Source organism: Chelon labrosus (assembly GCF_963514085.1).
Source record: "Chelon labrosus genome assembly, chromosome: 17".
In the NCBI taxonomy this organism is placed as follows: Eukaryota; Metazoa; Chordata; class Actinopteri; order Mugiliformes; family Mugilidae; genus Chelon; species Chelon labrosus.
This window is the reverse complement of record NC_140350.1, coordinates 11,676,180-11,698,811: the sequence shown is the minus strand read 5'-3', so window position 1 is coordinate 11,698,811 and position 22,632 is coordinate 11,676,180. Positions and strand designations below refer to the sequence as shown.

General features: G+C 41.0%; 1 protein-coding gene across 5 annotated transcripts; it reads left to right on the top strand.

Moving 5' to 3' along the window:
- Window positions 1-7,304: 7,304 nt before the first annotated feature.
- arfip2b (ADP-ribosylation factor interacting protein 2b) lies at window positions 7,305-22,392 on the top strand. Of its 5 annotated transcripts, none has more exons than XM_084564208.1 (10): window positions 7,305-7,762; window positions 10,513-10,623; window positions 13,476-13,508; window positions 14,922-15,030; window positions 15,862-15,918; window positions 17,314-17,429; window positions 17,586-17,807; window positions 17,930-18,087; window positions 19,261-19,435; window positions 19,550-22,392. In XM_084564208.1, the coding sequence occupies exons 2-10, from the start codon at window positions 10,525-10,527 to the stop codon at window positions 19,703-19,705; spliced, it is 1,125 nt and encodes a 374-aa protein (XP_084420334.1). In that variant the 5' UTR covers window positions 7,305-7,762; window positions 10,513-10,524; the 3' UTR covers window positions 19,706-22,392. The 5 variants fall into 5 exon arrangements, with proteins under 5 accessions (XP_084420334.1, XP_084420337.1, XP_084420333.1 ...); XM_084564211.1 differs by lacking the exon at window positions 15,862-15,918 and adding an exon at window positions 16,854-16,940 and having other exon boundaries at window positions 13,476-13,532; XM_084564207.1 differs by having other exon boundaries at window positions 13,476-13,532.
- The last annotated feature ends 240 nt before the right edge of the window (window positions 22,393-22,632 follow it).

The window sequence follows — 22,632 nt, the reverse complement described above, 5'->3', positions numbered from 1 at the left end:
AGAGGTGCAGGACTACAGTGTGGGCAGTTTTTGATGCCTCGCCCATTAAAAAGATGAGATTTAACTCATGCATACACTGGAATTTATTTTTCATCTATTGTTTTGTAATTTTTTGTCACCAATGAGAGACGCAAGCTGAAGTTTCAGAACAGGGCACCGACAGTAAAGCTCATTTTAAGACAAAGAACAGCGTGGAATGTCTGAGAGAGAGAGAGAGAGAAAAAAAGGTGTTTCCTTTTTCATTGTTAGCGGTCGACTCGATATGAATGGCTCATAAACCAAGTGAGCGCTTGGTGTTTCTGTGGCAGCTAGTTTGATTATGGTCCATTTCCCCCTCTCCCACAGCCCCACCAGGTGGCTGCCTGGCTCTCACCCACTGTGGTCCTTACAGTCCTGAAAGCTCTCTGAGGTAAGTTGAGGGGCTTTTGGGCTCACTGCAAAAAAAATGTGGGTTCATTGCAAAGAACATTAGCGCATACAAAAAAAAAAAAATAATAAATAAAAATCAGCTCTTTGATTCGAACAAGGAATACACAATATGTTGGAGGTCCTCTGCGCTCCCAAACACTGCTTTGACATATTGTTTTGCAAGGTTTGTTGTAATGCCCCTGGTCGAATCAGCTTTGCTGGTCTTTTTTTAACTTCCAAAGGCCACATTTTGTATTTTGTGAATCTCGTATGATGAGACTGTAGCCAGAGCTCATGTCAAAAGCCACTAGAGGTGATTCTGGCATGAACTCGCTAACCCAGCAGTCTTTGGAAAGACAAAATCACCTCAACAAAAATAAAGTTTAAGAAAAGAATCACGACTCTCATTAAGAACTGATTAACAGATGCCGTAAATGTTAAGGAGATACCTCTTGTTTATTTTTATTCCATATGCATTTTTTTCTCCTTTCATCATTAGACCTATAGATCCCCTGCTTCCTGACTGGATTAGTGTGTTTAGTGGCTTTGATGTGGGCTGTGTCTTTTGCTTGGAGTGTGTGTGTGTGGGCAGGCCTCTTATTCCCGTGTGCGTGTGTGTGTGTGTGTGGTAGGGCTGAGGTGAAGGGGCACATGCAAGACCCCCCTTTCTACTCTGGCAGTGTTTGGATGTAGAATGCACCATAAACCCGCAGATCCAGGAACACGTGCAGCTGTAAAACGCCAACCTTGGCAACTCATGATCACAGCTCGCTCATTTGGCCACATCTGTGCGCGTTCGTACTCCATGATGTGCGTGTACCTTGTACATTAGTGTGATGTTTTAACAAGCTACAGTGTGTCCTGCCAAGTACAGGTAGCTGATTTCAAAAGCAAAATAAACTCAGGAAACATTAATAACATTTCTGGCACACGCTGGAGATCTGAACGCTTCCAAAGTTGCAAAAGCCTCCATTGGAATTGCTAATTCTTCTGTGGGAGAGACAGCTAAAGCAATATCATGTTCAACGTGCATCAGCACTGATACTTATCATGTGTTTTAATGTATCAGTGTTGATAAGAGGTATTACGGTACTATCAGACTGTCACTTGAGGTTTAAAAGTAGAACTAAACTTTGGGCCCATGCTAATGTTGCTTTGTAAAAATGATAAATACTCCACCAGCAGCTGAAGGATATTTGTTATTGGATGTTCCAAAAATTCATACAATCACTATGCATAGCGTTCTGAAATGTTAAAGGGAAACTACTGTTTTTTACGACCTGGACCTTATTTCTGGCATAAAATACAGTCGTTTACTCACCCATATAACTTTTGTGTAATTTGCAGTCCTTCGGGAGATATTTAGATCTGCGTATATCCATATAGTGGGAGTGACTGGGGCACCGAAACACAGCCTCTAAATAACACATTATCTGCCCCGAAACTCGTTCATTTCACCAATATTTTATTGTCGTACGCTAGTGCTATTCCCCGTTGGGCCTGGATGATGTCATCTCTGAACGTCGCGCGCACCCGCGATGGTCGGCTTGTTTACCTGCAATTTGCTACTGCTATGGTTCGTCCACAACCTCAGAATCGGAAAAATATGCAGCCATGTTGCAAAAAACTAGCAGTAGCAAATTACAGGTAAACAAGCCGACCGTCGCGGATGCACAGATCTAATTATCTCCCGAAGGACTACAAATTACACAAAAGTTATATGGGTGAGTAAACGATCGTATTTTATGCCAGAAATAAGGTCCAGGTTGTAAAAAACAGTAGTTCCCCTTTAACTCAAGACTCACTTCCTTTATTTGAGCTTTTAAGTTAGTACTCGGGTTTGTTCACGTTGTCGTTTTAAGGTCATGTTATGATGGTTGAGCTGCTGTGTCTCCATTTTAAAGAAATTGTTCTGAAGCGGAGTTGTATACTGAGCTTATTCATGGTCATTGTGATATCTACAGTAGATGGTGGACGGTATCCCCCCACAGTTTGGTCGTTTGGAGAAGCAGGGAGGGGTGAAGGCATAGATGGCAAGCAATGTGGACCAGGTCAGAGGGCAAAATGTATTTTTACCACCTTAAACAAGCCCACCTCAAATCAGACAGCCATGTGCAAGGAGCTAATGCCTTATATTGTTCCAGACTCCACCAGACTCCATTGAGAAAAGCTGAAATTCTACCTCTGAACATTGGAGTTGATGTTCATGTGAAATTAGGTCATGCCGACCACCAACTACACTGACTACCTCATACAACACCATATCTACAAAACTGAACTATCTCTTTAACCACAAGAAATCTCTGAATAAAGCTTTTTCTATTGTGTAAACCAAATGTAACAACACTAAATTAAAACACAGAGATTTGCCGAAACATGGAAATTCTGCTGGATATGTATTTTGAGTGACTGTTTCGTTTAACGGGAGTGTTTACACTACTGGGATCTTAAAGCTCTCATGCTATTCTAGCTCAACACACACTTCACAGAAACAGCAACACAACACCCTGCAAGGAGACAGAAAAACCTCCAACGGCAACGATCTGTAATATTCTCCTACAGTGACCCCAACATGGCTCACTCGCAGCTACAGGGATGTCTGCACAACACCTCAGGGCAGAATCCAGTGTTTTCGTTGCTCCTGATGCAGAACAGATGAAAGTGACTTCTTGGAAATTTTGGTTGCTGCTTAAGATTAAGCACTCACGTATTTAGTAGCTCTGTGGTCTGTCAAAATGTTTAAACACTCATATAACCTTAAAGCGCATACGGACAAAGTGTACACGTGTGGCTTCTTCACTGGCATTTGTATAAATTAGTCAAAGTATCTGAGCACAAGCACCCACAGCTTCAGTGTTAAGCAACCACTTTGAGGTCAAACACTGTTTGAAGAGAGGGCGCGGTGTCTCTCTACTATGTAAACACTTCAGAGAGAGCATCAGTCTATTAGCGGCGTGTCTGATTAGCCGATGAACAAAAGCAATCAAGGTTGGCTCGGTCTGAGAGAATATACATCAGTATCATTTGTTCAGGGTTTGGCTGTGACTGGCGTTTTCATTAAGTGGCCTGTTTACAATAAGCCCACATGTGAAGACAGCCGATGTCTCTAAGAGGCTCTCAAAGGGCGTTCAGTCGTCCAACATATGATGAAACAGTCATTAAAGCTGATGTAGTTACAATCACGAGGCCTCGTCGTTTTTCTCCACAGAGATGGTATCAAAGATGATCTGAGAAGCTTTTGAAGAGTTGCCTTTCTGATGATGAGAGCAAAGGCGTCTGCTTTTTGTAAATTTATGTGACATGGACAGGATTCTTATGCAGGGTAAGTTTGGGATTTGGTGCCACCATGAGGGCATCTCAGGTATAAAATGAACCAAAAGGCTTTTATTTTGTAGTTAAGTGGTTGTGTTAAAGGAGTAATAGGAGACAGCTGACTTATGAGTTTTTCTTCTTGTGTCTTAAAAATGTTAAAAACAATGATTTATTCTTTGTTATGTTCAAGGTTAATGGAAAAAATGTGTCTACATGTGACTTTTCTTGAATTTATATGACTCTTAATGTGAGTCAACAGGTGAGTCTGCACGCTAATGACTGAGTATGCAGTAACATCCCCCGATTCCAGTAAGTACTAAGATCTCCACGGCCAGTGTTGGCCTTCATGTGGTCTCTGACTAACACGTGGATCAAACACTTTCTCTGTCACTTTCTACAAGCTGACATCCAACAGAAAAACACGCACTTACCTCCTCTGTGTTTGACACTGCTGCTGCTGAGTCTGCAATTTTTCCAAAGTAGTAATGCGATGGTCACACGCAGCTGGTTCCCTAGCAATGGTGCACCATCATGCTATACTTAATGATTCCCAAGTGTTTGGATAACGTTCGTCACAAGTGCGCACAATTTTCTGTGATTTTGCAGAAAGTGGGATTTGGATCGAAGCATTTATTCTACGTGACTGTGCAGTGAAACTCCCACGCAAAAGACATAAAACTGATCAGAGAAAGTACAAAGCTGTGGATTTTAGGATCCTTGATTTGAAGTTAAGGTGGTAGTAAAAAGTGGTTTTAAAAGCAGTGCAGGTCCTTCATAATGAGGTTGTGAAAGCAGGACACAGCACATGAAGAAAAGACAAACAAAATAAGAATTCACACTTGGATTCATTTCAATAAAGCTGGAGAACAAAATTATATTGTTTTCTCAGTAACTTTTCAGAACATTCATAGTAAATTAAGTGATTTTTATTTAATTTCATCAAGTTTCCCTAAGAATGAAGGTTTGTGTCTTTTCTGTGGTCATTTATTTTAATGTCTGAATAGTAAAAAGTCTGATTTTCTAGCTTGCCCTTAAAATATTGTCCGACCTTACGTGTAAAACACATGGTGCTAACATAATTGAAGCATAACTAGAAGATCCAGTAAAATCGCCTCGATTCGATAAATCAAGATTCACTACACAGTAAAAGTGAATCATTATCACAATTAGGAGAAATTGATCGTAACTGGCCAGTGTGGAGTGGGAGGTGTGACGGCTGTAGGCTATAATCTCGGTGGACAGAACCGTACACACACACACACATTTGCAGTAGCAGCAGCTGTAGCTAATTACGCCATGTGTGATTATATTGTTAACATGTCCGCAAGCTGTAAAACATTTTCGTAGCTTTTTAAGTTATTTAGGATTTTAAATAAAAAGAAGAAGAGAGGGAACTGTACTAAAACACACCGTAAGTGCAGACAGTAATAGAGACTGGCACAAAATGTGATTAAAAACCAGCGACACACACACAGAGAGAGAAACTGAAAACTCATAATGTATTCAAGCACACTTCCATTAGTAAAATGTTCCCATATGACATTTCACACCCCCTTCCAAAAAATACCACAAGAGTTTCTCTTGGCTTCAGGCTTCTTTCAACTTCCCTTCTGTTCATTAATACAGTGCTCACTCTTTTCCTTGCTTTCACGTCCAGTCTCTTTGCTCACACCCTGAATGACTGCAGAAGTTTGAAACTCTGCAGCCCATCAGGAACTCGAGGGAACTTAGTGGGTTTGAACTGCAACATTTAAACAATACTTGTGTGTCTCAGGCACGCAGAATGACATCATTTAGTATTTATATCTTTATATAGTTGGCATTTTAATACACCATTCTCTTGGACTGGATCTGTCACTGAGCATGTACCAGAGCACGTCTAACATCCTTTGATTCAAACATTATGAATATGTTTTTATTCCCTTTGACTACCAGACCATCTGATTGCAATGAAAATAAAAATAAACTGAATCTACTTTGCATATATATGAAACAAGTGCAAAACAAGCATATCAAACGTTTAGATTTTTATTTAGAAATCTCAGGAAATCACATGCTAAAACACATCCACAGAGGGCAGTGTTGAAGCTATACTGTGCTCTTGAAACAGAGATATGGAAATTACAAGTAAAATAAGCAGGGTTACCACACAACACTAGGAATGAAAATGAGACACCTGAAGAACTTGAAAAAGACATGTGAAATGAAGGAGGGCGGAGAAAGTGAACAAAAAAAAATCTGAATAGAGCTCTTACTGGAGTCCTGGGTTTCATGGATTTCCTCACCGTGTCGAGCTACTGTATGTTAATGAAAGGATGTTTAGGGTGGGATGGAGCATTTACATGTTTGTTTCCATACAATAGGTATTCTCTTCCTCACAGCTATAACAACAACAGTATAGTCCTATTTTGTTTGAACACGCCCTTTGGTTTGGCAGTTATAGGCTTCTAGAGGCCAAAAGCAGTATTCAGTACATTGCTGTACACTTCAGACTTTATAAACTACTATATTTATAATTAATTATGCCACCATAGTCACCAAAATATATGCCCTACAGAAAATCTTGTTTGTTTCAAATGCAAATCAGAATATACTGAATAGTTGTGCAGGAACTGCTTAATAGTTTTGTTTGTTTGCCATCATCTGGGGTCTTTTTATTGTTTTGTACTGCATAATATGTATTATTCTATCTACTCCTGGGCTGTACTGTGACATGTGATGTTATCACTTTTACTTACATGCTTATCTGTATGGCTGTTTTCTGCAACCACACACTGCCCTATGGACTTTGATTAAAGACTGCACTGGATTTAAATAACAGAAAACATGCAATTAGCTGTAAATCACTCAGTCTGTGGAAACAATGTGTTTACATTGCTTTCATACCTCACAAAAAGGAGGAGTGCCCCGATATTATCGTAATAATAATCTCAGTCTATTTACCGCTGCAGCCACAGGGGGTAGGGTTTCTTAGACTAAAGTAAACCTTTAGACAGTGACTTCACTGTAGTGAAATGGCTGTATAGGCTGCATCCCAGCCTATGTCAAGGTTTTAAGGGACAAGTAATAAAACGAGATAAGCTAATATTTATCCTAATCCACTTGAGCTTCCCCACTGTGACAAGTCAAAGTGTCAGCAGAGGGTAAAATTAGCTACGACTTACACTAAGGTGAGTTAATATTCAGCAACCAGCAGCTTGCTTGAGGCTTGAACCCATGCGCCACCTGCAAGATGCTGCCAAAGATGGGTTGCAGCCGTAGCGAGGAAAATTCAAGAGCTCTCACGTCGTTCAAAATTTCCAGGCACAAACTTCGACGTTCAATCTCTCTCTCTCTATATATAATTTCTTTTAATTAAAGTCATCATCTCGATCAGTAAAATAAACGCATTGTACTCAGTTTGAAACTTAGCGACAATGGCAATATATTTAAGAGGTGTGTTTTTAAAGTAAATTCAGTTTCTAGTTCACAGCACTGGTGTTAGCACTAACGTCGGCTGGTAGTAACATTTTAAGGAGTAAGGTGAGGTTTGCTATTTTTTTCCTTTCGCTTAAATAACTATATTGTAAAATATATCGTATCTTATATTTATGCTAAGTGTATACAAATACGAAATGTGGTGACGTTAGCGGCAGATAGCATTCCGGCATTTGTAACGAGTGATCCATCTTCTCATAAATAGACGCTCTTTGTCTCGGAGGAGGGAGCGAGTCTGTGAAATGAATTCCTCGGTGTCGTCAGTTCCGTAAAGCTTCGCTCCTCCCGGCTTCATTAAACAGGACATTGAGAATCATTTACGACGAGTCCGAGCAGCAGCGCAGCCAAAACAAGACTACACCCGGAGATGACAGTGAAATATCTTTAACCAAGGAGCAGTGCGTTGTTTCCCTACGGGCAGCATTTCCTCCGGACTGACAAAAGGCACGGCAGTCTCTCCTCTAAAGCCGCGCATGAACTGGGATGCACCGCCGTTAGCCTGTCATTAGCTTTGCGCGTTAGCTTCCCCGAAGAGCTCTGTTTTTACGACGGGACCAAGCACTCCGTAAGTCCGACCATCTGGCCTTGTTGCTTTTTTATCTGCGTGTGAAATTTTTTTATCATTCTGCGTTTGGCCAAGGTCGCTGTGTTTACCGTGTAGCCAGCTTCTGGTTAACAGCTGTATATGTGTGAGATGGAGGCCTTTTCTGGAAATTAATTTCCAGCCATGAATACTCCCCCTATGTTATTCTCATAGTCAAATAGCCAGCATATATTTATTTATTTTTAATCTTTCTATAAAGCCCCACTGTCTTGAACAGAAGCCAGTGGATGCCTGAATCTAGCATTACCTGCTTGAGAGAGAGAGAGAGAGAGAGAGAGAGATGACTGTACACCTGTGCTGGTGCACCTGTTAGCTCCCAGTCAGCATATGTCTGCCTGTCAGCCTCCTCCCTGGTCTGTACCTTTTAGATTTATAATGTTCTTGTCAGAAATTAATTGGATTTTATTAAATTAACTGCTAATTAACTTCCAACTTGCTAATTTTTTACCAATAATTAGAAGACAAACAAAGCACCTTGTCTCTAATGTAGCACATGTAGAGCTCTAATTTTGGGAGCTCTTCATTTCTATTACTTGGCTATCTATTTGATTTAAAGTCTTGATCGTCTGGTTGCTGTTTGTCAATGGCTTGAGGACACTAATTGGTGACTGTACACTTGCCAGTACATTAGGTACACTAATTAAAAATGATATCAATGTAACAATCTGGCACTACATGCTCCTTCATGACTGTAATGATGGTTAATTTATGTTGAAACAGTAAGGCAGTAAATCAACAGGGTGATCCTTTTGGAGGATGTAGTATAAACTGGTTTTAATCAAACACAAAAGTGTTTCTGTTATTAAACCAAGCCCAAACACAATACAATTCATTAATACTACAAACCACAGCATCCAAAATGAAAACACAGTTGAATCAGCGGCTCTCAGTTATTTTTGAACAAATGCTCAATACCATAACCCTTAGATTTACTGCAGGACTGTTATATGAGAAGGCATTCATTTTAACAAGTTTACCTAATGAGCTGGCAAGTGAGCGTAGATGTTATGCAAGGTCTCTTCCAGAATATCGTTGCTCAGAGTTTCATGCAGCAAAGTCCAAACTTGCATTTCACCAAGTGGAGTTTTCTTCCTTCGTGTGACACTCCAGACTTAATTGGTTTGGATTCATTCATGCATTCATTCATTCATTCATCTTCTGTAGTAGGACTGGCGACCTCGCTTGTCCTCTGTCCCTCCAGAGGACAAGCCAGTCCTACTTGGTTTGGATTACACTTGGGAATTATTATATTAGGAAGATGTGTTCCACAAAAAACCCAGACACAGGTGCTGAAAGCTGGCGTCATAGCGTCGACTGTAGAGTGTCGCTGGTGAGAGGAGAAGCACAACTTCTTCATCTAATGAGTAAAGTCAACAGAGACGTGTCATGCCTTTGGGGAACAGACTGGGCACGGCAATAGAGAGTGCATTTATAATGGAAAAGACTACTTAGGTGAGGTCAGAGTAAATGTAAACAAGCAGCCCTGGTACCTGCCTTCAAACAACATCTGTGACACCGATGCCAGTGTGTGATTTAACTGCCATAACAACACGTAGTAGTAGCAAATCTCACAAGAAGCTGTTTTATTAATTCACATAATACACATTTACCCATTCATTCAGTAGTAGCTGTGTTAGTATGCTGCATTATATCCTGTCAGGAAACACATCAGTAATTATTCCTTATCGGCGTCAATTGTAACCAAGTATTTACACTTTGTGCGTTTCTTTGTGTTCCCTGCCAGAGTCCATATAACTCTGTATTGGAGGTGTAGGGAGCCTTGCATACCGTTCAGCATTTCAGACTGTCCGCACAGACTGTATTAAGAACAATGATATAAACTCCCATGGTAAACAGTACATAACACACCAGACTTTGCTCGCCACCGTTTGATTAATCTCAGCTTCAAAGGACTGTTCCAGTGGCGTAAAGAGCCACAAGTTACCCACACATCCATAATTAATCACCTGCTTTAATGTTATTTAACCGACATCCTTCTCTGCAATGTGAAAACCGCCATGAGTGTCTTTCACTTACGTAGGCATTCAAATTGGCCTCAGTTTTGCACCATCATTTGAGTACACACACACACACGGATCCTTCATTATGGAGGAAACTCATTAAACTGTGAATTCATTACTCCCGTCCGAGCCAAAAATAGACGCTAAATTACAGCTTGTGCAGCATTCCCTTTTCTTTTTAAATATCATTATGCCTCTGTGGATGTACCTAAATGTGTAGCAGGCGTAGCAGGATAAATCACTTTGGCTCATTCGAATCACGAGACGGTGTTGGATGTAAACTTTAAGCCGTCTCCCCTGTAGTCGTGCCTTTTGAGGGAGTGGGCGCAGGTAGCGTGCTGTCTGAGCTTTTAGAGCAGAGTGGCCACTTCAGCAAGGCAGCTCATTGTAGTGGCGGCTCCTGTGCGCGCGGCTTTCATGCGTGTTTCTTTTTTTATTTATTTTATGCTGAGCGGTAGGCAGCCTTGCTCTTTGAAAACCACCTCCCCACTTGTTTGTGGTAATTATATTCCCATCTGTCTAATGATTTTGGTTGTTTTGACTAAGCGCTTTGGTCTTCTCCCCTTCAAAGCAGCGGTTTCGGCCTCGCAGTTTTTCCACGGCTGCCTTTTTTACTTTATTTACACTCAGTAGTTTGTGGTCTTCACACTATATTTTTCTGTCCTTTTGTGTTTTTTTTTTGTCTCACAGACATTGTGCATTATGACAGACAGCATTATGAGCAAAGCTGCCACCATGGAGATTCCCATCAACAGTAATGGCGACACAGGGACGCTACCGGAAGACGACAGCCTTGAACAAGTAGGTCACAGCTACTGCTGGGTCAGCCGACAGCCTACATTTTTGACCAGCCTGTGCACATGTCTTTATTTCTTTCTTTTTGCTTTACCTACTTGAAGCTGTTACAAAAGAAAACAAGTGCGCAAACCCTTTCTGTTTACCCACTTGCCGTCCCAAGCCAACAAAACTTTATTTGCATTCTCAAAACCAAGCTACAGCAAACAGATGGGAGTGCGTGAGAGGATATGATAGGAGTTGTTCATTCAATGATTCAGCACTATACAGTGAGTTTACTCCCCCATTCATGACTGTTATAATGTTCTGTTTACATTGAAACGCCGTCAGAAAGCTGCCAATTCAACTGTATGACCATTTCAGAGGATGTGGATTGAATTAAATGTGTTTCTTTTACTTAGTCCAGCCCACGGAGCAAAATGGGGTTGTCATAATAACAGAAACATGTGTCGGTACAACAATAGCACTACAAACCACAGCCTCCGAAAGGAAAACACAGTTGAGTCAACAGTTCTGTTATTTTAAACAAATGTCAAATGCCATAACCTTCATAAAGCTCAGATTTAGTGCAGGACTATTATATTAAAATGCGTTTGTCTTCGCTAGTGTACCTAATGAACTGGCAAGAGAGTTTATATCCTTCACATTAAAGCATACAAAGGAAATCATACCTGCCTCCTTAGGCCACTGGATGTTAATTAGTGGTATTACTGCCAGTGTGATCATGTGCTAGTAAAACTCTAGCTGTTTGAAGTTGACCTCATGGTCATTGTTCCCGGCTATCACGAGATTAGCCAGGTACGCTTGTTCCCTTCATACCACTCACAACGTGGCACTTGTCTTTGTGTTACTCTCAAGCACTAGATGTAAACACAGAGTCAGTCACTCACCTTTTTGCCTTTTTCTCAGTTTGCATCGATGTGCCTTCATTCAGCTTCTGAATAAATGATCACTCCCAGTCTTACTGTGAACTACGTATTGTTATTTTCTGTCTGGGTTGCATTGTTTTTATTTTTATTTGTTTTTCCTTTGCTTGTCATACACTGCTGCTGTGTCGTAGCTACAACCGTGGAAGGCAATCCTAGTGGGAAATCTGTTGTTGGACTCCAGCTGTCTCCTTGGGAACCAGTTGTTCCCACTAACACCACTCTTGGCCTCATGTATAGGGTTACAGATCCATCTCTGTTTTATTTGGCTAACCTTAACACCAGATAGGCACTGGTGGGTTCTTTTGAAGCCAAAATCCGCTATTCTCCAGTGCGAGGGTTGAGCACCAGCACTTCTCACCCTATCATTTTGTGTGTTTTAGTTAGATTCAGTTAGATTGTAATAACAGTGGAGCTGCAGAGTAAGTTGAAACAGGTTGCTCATTTTCCTGCAACTGAAGACACACCTTGTTGGACAAACAGACTGAAGATCCTGGAGGAGGCGCTGGGAGTTGGTGGTTTTATTTGCTAAAGCACTAAAAGTACATCCTTCCTTCTCGGCAGGCTTGCACGGTGAAACAAGTCTTCAACCGTGTGGCGCGGATACCACAGCTGAACGTGTTTATGTATGAGAAGTGTTCAGCTGCACCGTTTAGTCCTGGATATTAACCAGTTGTCATAGCAACTCCGCAATTAATCTGAAACTGGCAGTGCTTTGTCCTTGGGTGGAAAGCCTTCTGAAATCAGATTGATATCTGCTGTGCAGCGCTGGGTTTAAAGCCGCAGCAGCATGCATAGCCCGCGCTCGGAGAGATGAAGATTGGCAGGTTAAGAGAGAGAGAGAGCAGAAGTCTGCTTTCAGTTGTCGTAGCGTCAGAACAGGGATGGTGACTGGCAGCTTGACTGTGACTGAGAAAGGACTCACTGCCAGCAGTATCCTGGCAAATGGCTCTAATGCATCAGAGTGGCTCAGTGCTGTTTACTTAAAGAAGCATATACAGCAATTTCCCAATGGTGATTTACTTAATGTATATAAGATGCATGTCCTAAGTGTTTTTTTTTTAAAACTATTCGGAGACTTTGGAAGAGGGTCTGTTACCCTTTCTTAATCTATAATGCCATAGCATTGTAGTTTCCTTCATCTCCAGAAAACAAACGCTGTGTAAACAAAGCGTCCAGGGAGGGATCAGCGTCTGCGTCAGCTTCCTCCCACATCGAACAGATGCCACAACACAAGGCAGGCCTTTAAAATAAAGAGACACACTGACAGAATGAAAGAGGAGATGTAGATAAAACAGACTTTTATAAATTGCTGTTGGTTCCGTGCCTGCAGTTAACATAGCCGTCTTTTCAAGACAATAAATAACTAGACATAGTAGTCTACCGTGATACAGTAGAGGACTCTCTTAACTTGTGGTCAAAATGTACTACCTGGAGTTTGGATGTTTGTGTGTGTTCACACTTCCCTCTTGATTGTTTCCCCCTCAATGTTGAATGACCTTTAATGTCCGGATCTTTCAAATAAATATGTTGATTTCTGAATCAGCCCTTTCTTTTGCCAGTGAATACAGAAAGGGCAAAGCCGTTGTAACACATTGGAAATGAGAAGCATGCCCGGTGGACGAGATGAGATCCACTTGAAATTTTAACTTAAACCCAATGACGAACCCTGACCCGCTGTTAAATCCCTCATCACTGCTCTCCATCCTGCATCACCGCTGTCTGTGGACATTACGATGATTTTTCTGGGATTTCTTTTTCATCGTTTTATCTTGTTTGATGATTTCAGTCATGGATTTTTCTTTTTTTGTCTCCTTTTCTGTTTGTTTCTTTTTATGTTCTTGTTGTGTTTGTCGAACCCCCTCCCGACCCTCCCGTTCCTCCTCCTCCTCCTCCTCCTCCTCCTCCTCCTCCTCCTCCATGTCTGTGCAGGCTGCAAAGCTGCAGTGGAGCTTAGATGAGAAGGTAGGGAGCTCCAGAGGCACCAGGGTGAGCAGGCCATTTGTGCATTTGCGTGTATGTGGTTGGTGTGTAGTACCACTCAGAGGTTTGACTTTAAGGGGTATTAAATTGCCTTGTATTGCCATGTTGGTTTGTTTCACAATATATTGAATATATCATTTTCATTGCAACTCACCGTGTAGCTTGTTAACCCTCCCTACTAACTGTAGCTAGAAGAAGTCTCTCAGATGTGACATGTTTTGAGAGATAACCCTCAAATTGAGTCATGTTAATAAATAGTTCAGAGCTAACACTCAACAAAACAGTCTGATTTCATTATATTATTAGATCATCTAGTGTGTGTCGTCTTGAGTGGGCTAATGTAGCCTAGATTCTGTGTGTGTGTGTGTGTGTTCTTTGGTGGCGGGTGTTGGTTGACAAAATAAAATCTTGTGTCATATAAGTAATCATCATGTCTTACTAATGCTGTATTGTGGATGTATAGATGCGTCACTTCTGTTCTAATGTTTTAGTTTAAAAACTAGAAATGCTCTTGTGCTCTGCTAAGTAAGTCGAGAGGCTCCGCGATCGGATCTGTATCGACAAACAGACGACGCTCGAGGCAGAGACTTGATACGCCTGGCCTCCAACAGCGCAATCCTCAGGAGTTTTAATTTCTGACGTCCTCTTATACACAAACATACTGTTTGTGAATGCTTACAGAAAGGAAATAGCTGCTTCCCTTCAAGAGCATTCTTCTGCTGCTTCCTCCTTAGAGATTTCCGAAAGTGCTTCGTGTGTTATCGTATGCACTTAAGATTGTCTGACAGACTTGAAGTTGACGTGATGCAGGAGAACCTTTCTTACAACTAAAAGTAACATTTAAAAATGTTTGCTGTAGGATCTAAGGCACACTTGTTGTTTTCCAAAGTGAAAAATGTTCCTTGTTTCTCATTTTCCTGCTTAGTTTTCTTCACTAGTTCATAGCAGGGAGGCAAACAAAAAGAAATGATCTCACCCCACGATCCAAAGCTTCAGTGAGGTCATCGATAGTGATTATTTTAGACGGAGAAAATGGGTTATTTGTGCATTTCCTTCTGCATAGTTCACTGAAGTCACTACTTGGTTACGATCCAAGTCTGTGTCAACTTTGAGTAAATGTCCTCCTGCTCACTGTCAGGAACAAAATGGCTGGAGATTTGGCTCGGCCGGGTTAATTATTGACGCTTCATTCATGTGTTTTCTGTCTTTCCCACAAGATTTCCTAACCTTCCTACCGTGAATGGGTTTTTAACATACAGTGTTTTGTCTGAATTTAACACTCAAGTCATAATCTCCTGTCTACATACCCCCACCCCACCCCAACCCACTCCAAACCCTCCAAACCCTCTATCCTTCCCTTTTTTGTCGTGCTGTTTTTATTTACATACTTTGCAGGACCTACAGCAGGTGATGGTATCAGGTCCCAATCTCAACGAGACCAGCATTGTATCTGGGGGCTATGGAGGAACAGCAGAGGGTATTATCCCCACCAGCTCAATCAAAGGTACAATCCTACTTCACTTTTTCTCTGTCCGTCTCATTTCTGACATTTTCTCAGGATGTGCAGATGTCCGTGTCGGGGGATCAGTCCGATACCTGATATACTACTCATGTATTTGTATAAGAGATCTGGTACATCTGCCACGTATCCGCAGTAATGTGAAGTTAACCACTAGTCAGGTGTGCAGGTAGTTGGTAGATTAGCACTGTCACCAGTTTGAAAATACTTTAAGTGTTTAAATGTTGATCAAAGCGAGTCAATAGCCCGTAGATCGTCATGTAAAAATGCTCAACAGCAGAAAAACATGTTTGCAGTATGCAGCATTTTTATGTAACTGACTTGTTTAAATGATAAGTGATTAAAGTAACACACGACTAAGGGTTTGGGATGCTTTGAGTGACAGGTGGGTGCTGTGTCAGGTTGCTAGCTGTCCTTTGCCCATTTGTTTTAATGAACCGGGATATAGGAGGAGCCAGGCACCGACCACGTTTAACTTCAGACCCACAAAACATACTATAAGTGCGTGCCTACTTTTCTGTCAACCACACTAGTAAAACATTTTGTGCCGACTGGAATTCCCTCCAAAAATAATTCTTAAATTTGCAACGATTACTGTAAAATAAACAGTCATCTACCCCTGCATATGGCTGTGGCAACACTGAAATATGTTGCGTTGCTTCCTTTTGTTACAGCAGAGCTGTAAGATCAATAGACCTAATACATCCGTGTCTGGGAGTTTATTCATATTCCATGTGACACTGTGTATACAGTTTCACTCTTCGGTCCTTATTTAATACTAAAGTTTCTGCATCTTTCTCCCACTCTCTCTCTCAGGCCCTGCTGTGCGCTACAATGCCGAGTTTAACAAAAGGATCCCAGTTGCATCTTTAGGTTGCTGAGACCAAATTCTTATTAATAATGGAGAGCTTCTATCCAAAATGAGATGTCGTGTTTCTTTACTCCAGCGTCTAAATGCTGTTTCTAAGGATAGGAAATCAAGACGTTTATCAGTAATGGGGTTGATGATCCTTACGTGATGAAAATCTCATTTTGGAAAGTAGCTCTTTATACCGAGTGTCTGATTTCTTAGATGGTTGGAAACCGTCTTTTCTTTCTTTTCTTTTTTTACTAGAGCGGAGGGCAGCACACTTTCTCCTTGCGACTCTTTTCTGTCACAGTGTCTCTCTGTCACACGGTTGCTCCTCTGCTTTGTGGTTGGGTTCTCCTTCAAGATCAACTTTTAATGGGTGTACACTCCTTTAGTTTTAATTGTTATTTCCAAATCTCTCTTGGAAAACAAACTGTCTTCACTAAAGTCACGACAAAGATATTAAAATAAATATATATATACACGAGTCATTTCTGCTTATTGTTATTTTATGGAAAACTTTTCCAAACAGTTTATTTAGTATCACAGTGTTTAAAACTCCTACAATTCAAACTGTCCTCGTCGTCATCTTCTTTGCTCATTTGTCTGCATTGTTCACCGCTTGTCATGCACTAAATGTTGTCTTTTCATCTCGCCTATGTTTGTCCTCCACCGTCCTTTCACGATCCCCTCCTCTTCTGCCTCTCTCCCTATTGTCTGTCTTTTCTGCGTCTCACTGCTTCCCCCCCACATCTTCTTTCCATGTCATTACATTTTTGGCTCACTTCAATTAATGTTAAAATCTAAAACCATCACTTTAAATCCTGATCCTGATCCCATTCCCATAATTAAAAAAAAATATATATATGTAAATCCCGCTCCCACACTCTACCCTAATTCATCCATATTCACTTGAAATCCATACCCTCCCTTACCCACCACCCATTCACTGTCACAGACCTGCGTATGAAGGCCAGGCGAAGTAGCCTTCCCCCAAGCAGTTCTGCCATCTGCCACATAGCAAGCCAGTCACATGAACGCCAAGGTACTGTGGAGGATGAAAAGGACCGAGGGAGGCCTCTACATTGATTAATCAGATTTTAGTTTTCATCTTTTATTGCAGCTTCTGTTTCCTTCCAGTCAAACTACCTGCATTTTCTTTTACTTTTCCTGCTATTTACTCTCACTCTAACTGTCTCTTCTATTCATGTATTACAGTGGTTTGAGGCCACTGCTTAGAGGCTAACGGTTAGATTTTAGAAAACATCCACAGTTTTGTCTTTGTCAGTGCAGGACACTTTTAGTAGTTTAACACTCCTCTTTGGTCTAATCTTACCTGGGGGTTAATCTGCGTCTACCTGAAAGTGTTGCTAGTGTTTGTTATTTACTGTGTTCTTGTGTTACTACGTGTCTCTTAGGTTCCAACATGCACCACAGCAGCAGCAGCTCGTCAATGACGGCAGAAGAAACGACCCGTGGTGTCGCCGTGGAAAAACTAGAAACAGTGAGAAAATGGGGTCTCAACACTTACAAGGTATGTGAGGCTCCATAAAGTTGACAAACGACTGAAACTGCGGATAGAAAATAGCTTTTATTCTATTTCTCACCCAGATACTCTGTGTTCAATGGCCAGAAACGAACTATATCGCGTTAGTGATGTGTCTGTGCGATGTCTCTTTTATCGGTTCAGTGTACGAAGCAAATGATCTCGGAGCGTTTTGGTCGGGGCTCCCGGACTGTGGACCTGGAGCTGGAGGCTCAGATCGAGGTTTTGAGAGACACCAAAAGGAAATACGAGAATGTGCTGCGATTGGCCAGAGCGCTGACCAACCACTTCTACAACATGGTGCAGACGCAGCACGCGCTGGGTGACACCTTTGCTGACCTCAGTCAGAAATCTCCAGAGCTAAGGGTGAGACTTTGTTTTATTCATGAAACATTTCTTTTCTTTTTTTTTTTTTTTTTTTAAAATACCACTATATGCATGTTTCATATATTTTAGAGAAACAATTTAAAAGCTGTCCTTGTTTACAGGATGAGTTCGGCTACAATGCAGAGACTCAGAAGCTGCTGTGTAAGAATGGGGAGACTTTACTTGGTGCCGTTAACTTCTTTGTGTCCAGCATCAACACATTAGTCAACAAGACAATGGAAGACACCCTGATGACGATCAAGCTGTATGAAAATGCAAGGTGAGCACGTTAAATAAATTTTTTTCTGATCTAAGAGGCTGGACAATACATGTGTAATCAGTGTGGCAGTTGCATGAATTTGCAGCCTTTACGGTGAGTTTAAAGCTGTCTGGCCAGAAACTTGTTCACTCATGGTGTTGTTTTCAGGAATTTGGAATATAGTGACATTGAAGAGCCAGATATTTCACACCGCTGGCCAAAATACCTGTAGCTAAAAGAGAGGTAATATTTGACTTTATCAAAAGGGTAGAAGTGTGATTCCAAATGAACAATATTACTCCATAACTACTGAATATATATATATATAAACAAAAAATGTTTAAATGCTAACAAGTTCGACTTACGAACCCACAAAAGAGATGATGATGATGTCAGTGGTGTTTTCACGCTTGTTTCCACTGCCCCCAAATGGCCAAAAAGTGCTACTGCCCATGCAATCACAGGGTCTTTTCAAAAATACTTCTTTTGACTCATTTTTATGAACGGAGTGGTTTTGAAAAGGGGTTAAAAAAAAAAAATCATTGTGTTGTGTTTTTTTTATACTTACTAAGGAATACTGACCCTGGATGGTTGATAGAAAGTAGTAATCATACAAATGTTGTAACAGCAGAACAAATATATCTCTGCTTTCCTGTGGAATAAATTAAAAAAATGTATATGTAAGCTAAAAAAAAGTAGCTCTGAAAATAAATTAAATTATACTAAAGCCACAAAAATAAATTCCAGTAAGCTAACAGAAGAAATAATAAAAAAAAAAAACAACCCAAAACAACGCTATCTAGACTTGTGCAAAAGAAAAAAAAGCAAGCGGCTGTCCACTTTGAGGGATGACGCTTGGCTGCTGACGCCAGCACACATAGCATGCAAGGAGCCGGTTTGTGGTTCTTTCTCCAGAGGCACAGGCCTGCTACGTTCTGCAGCTCTGGCCCAGCAGCCAAGACATTACAAAATGTCTGAAGCTTTAGTCCGTTCTGGGTTTGCGCCGGGAAATTCTTGCATCATCTGATCGACTTTTGTGATTCTGATTCTGATTGATCTGAGCACATACAAGGACTACGGTATTTCATTCCCATGCCAAGTGCTTCTGTTCCAAGTTCCTCTATTATGACGATGAAAAGGTGCCTCCCTCTTTTCTTAAATCTCTATATCTTCTCCTCTTTTGTGTGTGTCCAGACTGGAGTTTGATGCCTACCGAACAGACCTTGAGGAGCTGAGTATGGGGCCCAAGGATGCTGTAACCATGGCCCGTATAGATGCTGCTCAGCAACAGTACCAAGTCCAAAAGGATAAGTATGAACGTCTTCGCTCGGATGTGACCATTAAACTCAAGTTTCTGGAGGAAAATAAGGTTAGTTTGCGGGGCGCGCCTTCTTGTGAATGAAAAATACCTACTTCTAAGTTGACTTGATGTGTATTCTTTGTGATATGCACAAACCAAAGTCTGTCTGTGTCTGTCTCCCAGGTCAAGGTGATGCACAAGCAGCTCCTCCTCTTCCACAATGCCATCTCGGCGTACTTTGCTGGCAACCAGCAGCAGCTGGAGCAAACGCTGAAGCAGTTTAACATAAAGCTGAGGCCCCCAGGGGCAGACAAGCCCTCCTGGTTAGAGGAGCAATGAGAGGCCCTGCTCAGCCTCATGCAGCCTGCTTCTCAACCACCTCCACCTGTTACCTGTTGAAAACCCCAAACTTACAGAGGACCACTACAGAGGAAAAACCCGTACAGATAATTTGGTGGATGAAGAGCTGAGTGTGTGGCTGAATGACTGGACAGATGAGGGAGGATTGGACTGATGGTTTGCAGGGTTTTATTGATGAGTAGGTTAAATGAAGACGGAAACAAAGTGGCCAGTTTCAGTCAGGGGGCTTTTACTGTCCCTCTTACAAACTTCTTTTTCCCTCCTTAACCTGTTTGTGCTTTGTTCCCAGAGAAACGTACCACCTCTCCCTTCCCCTCTCTTCTTCTTGTCTCTACCCCCCTCTCCCATCTCAACACTATTTTGCTGCGTGAGCTCGTGTTAGTCATATTTATGGCCATTATTGTACTCATCAAGTGCTCCCATTGCTCTGAGTTAAACGAACCCCACACCATCTTAATAATGATGAAGATGGAATAAATGGTAAAAACCATTAAGACGCTAACAAAACACTACTCCAAAACATTCAGACCTTATCATTCTCCTAGTGTGCCTCCATATATATTAGCCAGTGTATTAAATGAACATATGGCCTGCAGGAAGTAAAACAAAGATCTCCACCTACACGTGAAAAACACTTGTTTGCTACACTGGAACAGTTACAAATCAATGTACTTTTCAAATTTAAGGACTGTTTCGCTTTTGAAATAGACATCACATGATCGTTTGTAGCCTATGATTAACGAATACTGTGTTTAGTTTTTGACTAACATGTCGTCGTCTCTTTATTTTCTAATTATTTTAGTCGGCTCTTCTGTGCTCGCTCCTGTGTTTCTGATTTGACTACAGTATGCTGTTTGGGTCATATGTTCTGGTGTTTTGGACTGCAAGCACCGCCGTGATTTGTCGGTAATCATCAGAAATGCCACCGATATCACTTGAAAATTCACATATGCAACAATCATTTAAGGAACACTGCCACAACGTCCCAAAGTTAAACTGGTTCGGGTCTTTACTAATCGCATTTCATCGCCCAAAGAGGAACGATGCTGTGTTTGCACGGCTTGTTTAATAATCATTGATTGGTTCATTCTCAGTGTTGAATGGACCCATGTAAGATGGGTCAGTTACATATCAGCAAATATGACTGGATTCACCTCGTTATTTAATGATAATGAGCTGTACTGAAAAAGGAGATCATTACATTTTGTTTTTCACATTTATACGTGGTACACTGAAATGTGTTTTTTTTGTCTTTTCAAAGTCATTTCAAAGGCATATCATTACCATCGAGAGTCATCTTTCAGTCCTCCTAAAGCAGGATATATTTGTCCACGGTTACCTTTCTTCACACTGAAGATTACCTACCTAATATGTCTAATTGAGTAGTTGAGGAGCGTGGTGACACTAATGATTCATCCATGTTGTAGTAAGCAATCATGAATCGTTGACAATTAAAAGATGAAATATTGGCATGGTAGTACATATGTTGTTTTGTTTTTAATGCATCACTGTATTTATTATGGTCACATGTTAATCTGTTGAAATCGACCCTCTGTACATTGATAATTATTCAGTTTATGGGTATGACATTTTACTGAGAGGAAAACGACTCAGGCCAACCAAATTGATAAGAATTGATAAAAATGTGTTCAGTATCTGAAGTGAAGGTAATGAATGTTAAACCATGCTGCATTTAACTCATGAGAGCCTCCAGCAGCAGAAAGGAGCGCTCTATGAAACCGCCCCCATCAGTTAAAGGGTGAGTCCTGCAGCTTCTCGTCTCCTCTGTATTTGCATGGCTGGCAGCGATCCAAAGTAAAGGTGCAGATATGTGTGCTTGCACTGATGCTCTACTCTTGGCCTTCTGCGCGCTAGCTCGCATGGACCGGCCTAATGCCATGCTAACAGTTGTTGATTTCACTTAGGGAACTGGCTGAAGCAGAACCACAAGTTTGGGTTTGCTTTTAATGCTGCACATGTAAGAATGTGTAATTATGATCAATGAAAATATCACAATTAATAATTCTAATATTCCTGAATATCTGTTTCCTGAATTTTTATATCTTAGTGTGATAAATTGGTGTATTAAGTTTGGCTGAGAAGTAACTCTGTACAACCTCACTTGTGGATACTATAATAATAATAATAATGATAATAATAATCTCACTGGCCAGTTCCTGGTCTGTTTGACCACCACAAAGCAATATCAATGAAATGTGACTCCTCTTTTCCAAAACCTGCCCTTTTAAATTTCCTAACCCCAACACCAAAATGAATGGAAATAGGATGTTTTTTTTTTTGTTTGTTTATTTGTTCCATAGTTGTGAAACCTTCAGTAAGTTAAAGGAAAGTGTGACAAGCATTTTAAGTCACTCCTACTAGCAGTCTTTAGCTTGTTGCCAAGAGAGAACCGAGATTTATAAAATGATATATTTTATCTGTGTACAATCAATGTTTTTCTAGGCTGAGTTTGTGTATTGTACTGAATGGATGATTGCACACAAGGTATTTATGATGATAAATGAAGTTGTGTCATGGATTGATGTGATACTCTTGCCTTCATTCCTCACTCAGACCTGAAAAGTCCCTCTCCCCACCCCAAGGGAACGAAATTAAAAGTACACATTTTCAAATGATATGGCTGTGTTTTCTTCTTCTCTTTTCTACTGCACCCAACATGTACTGTGTTGCAGGGAGACTATTTTATTGATCCACTGAGAGGAGAAGTAAATAACATTGACAATCTTGTGACAATACAATGTTCTGCTGGGAAACTTTTGGACCTGTCATTCATGTGGACGTTACTTAGACATGTACCACCACCCCATAGCAATGACACTCCTTGATGGCAACAGCCATCCCCAGCGGGATGCAGCCTGACACACAGACAAAAACAGTTTAGGAAC

Bases quoted from the DNA above. Each gene is read 5' to 3' on its own strand.
- arfip2b (XM_084564211.1), top strand. From the start codon at position 10,525: ATGACAGACAGCATTATGAGCAAAGCTGCCACCATGGAGATTCCCATC. The intron at 18,088-19,260 runs GTGAGCACGTTA...GTGTGTGTCCAG, and splicing joins AAGCTGTATGAAAATGCAAG to ACTGGAGTTTGATGCCTACC. The intron at 19,436-19,549 runs GTTAGTTTGCGG...TCTGTCTCCCAG, and splicing joins AGTTTCTGGAGGAAAATAAG to GTCAAGGTGATGCACAAGCA.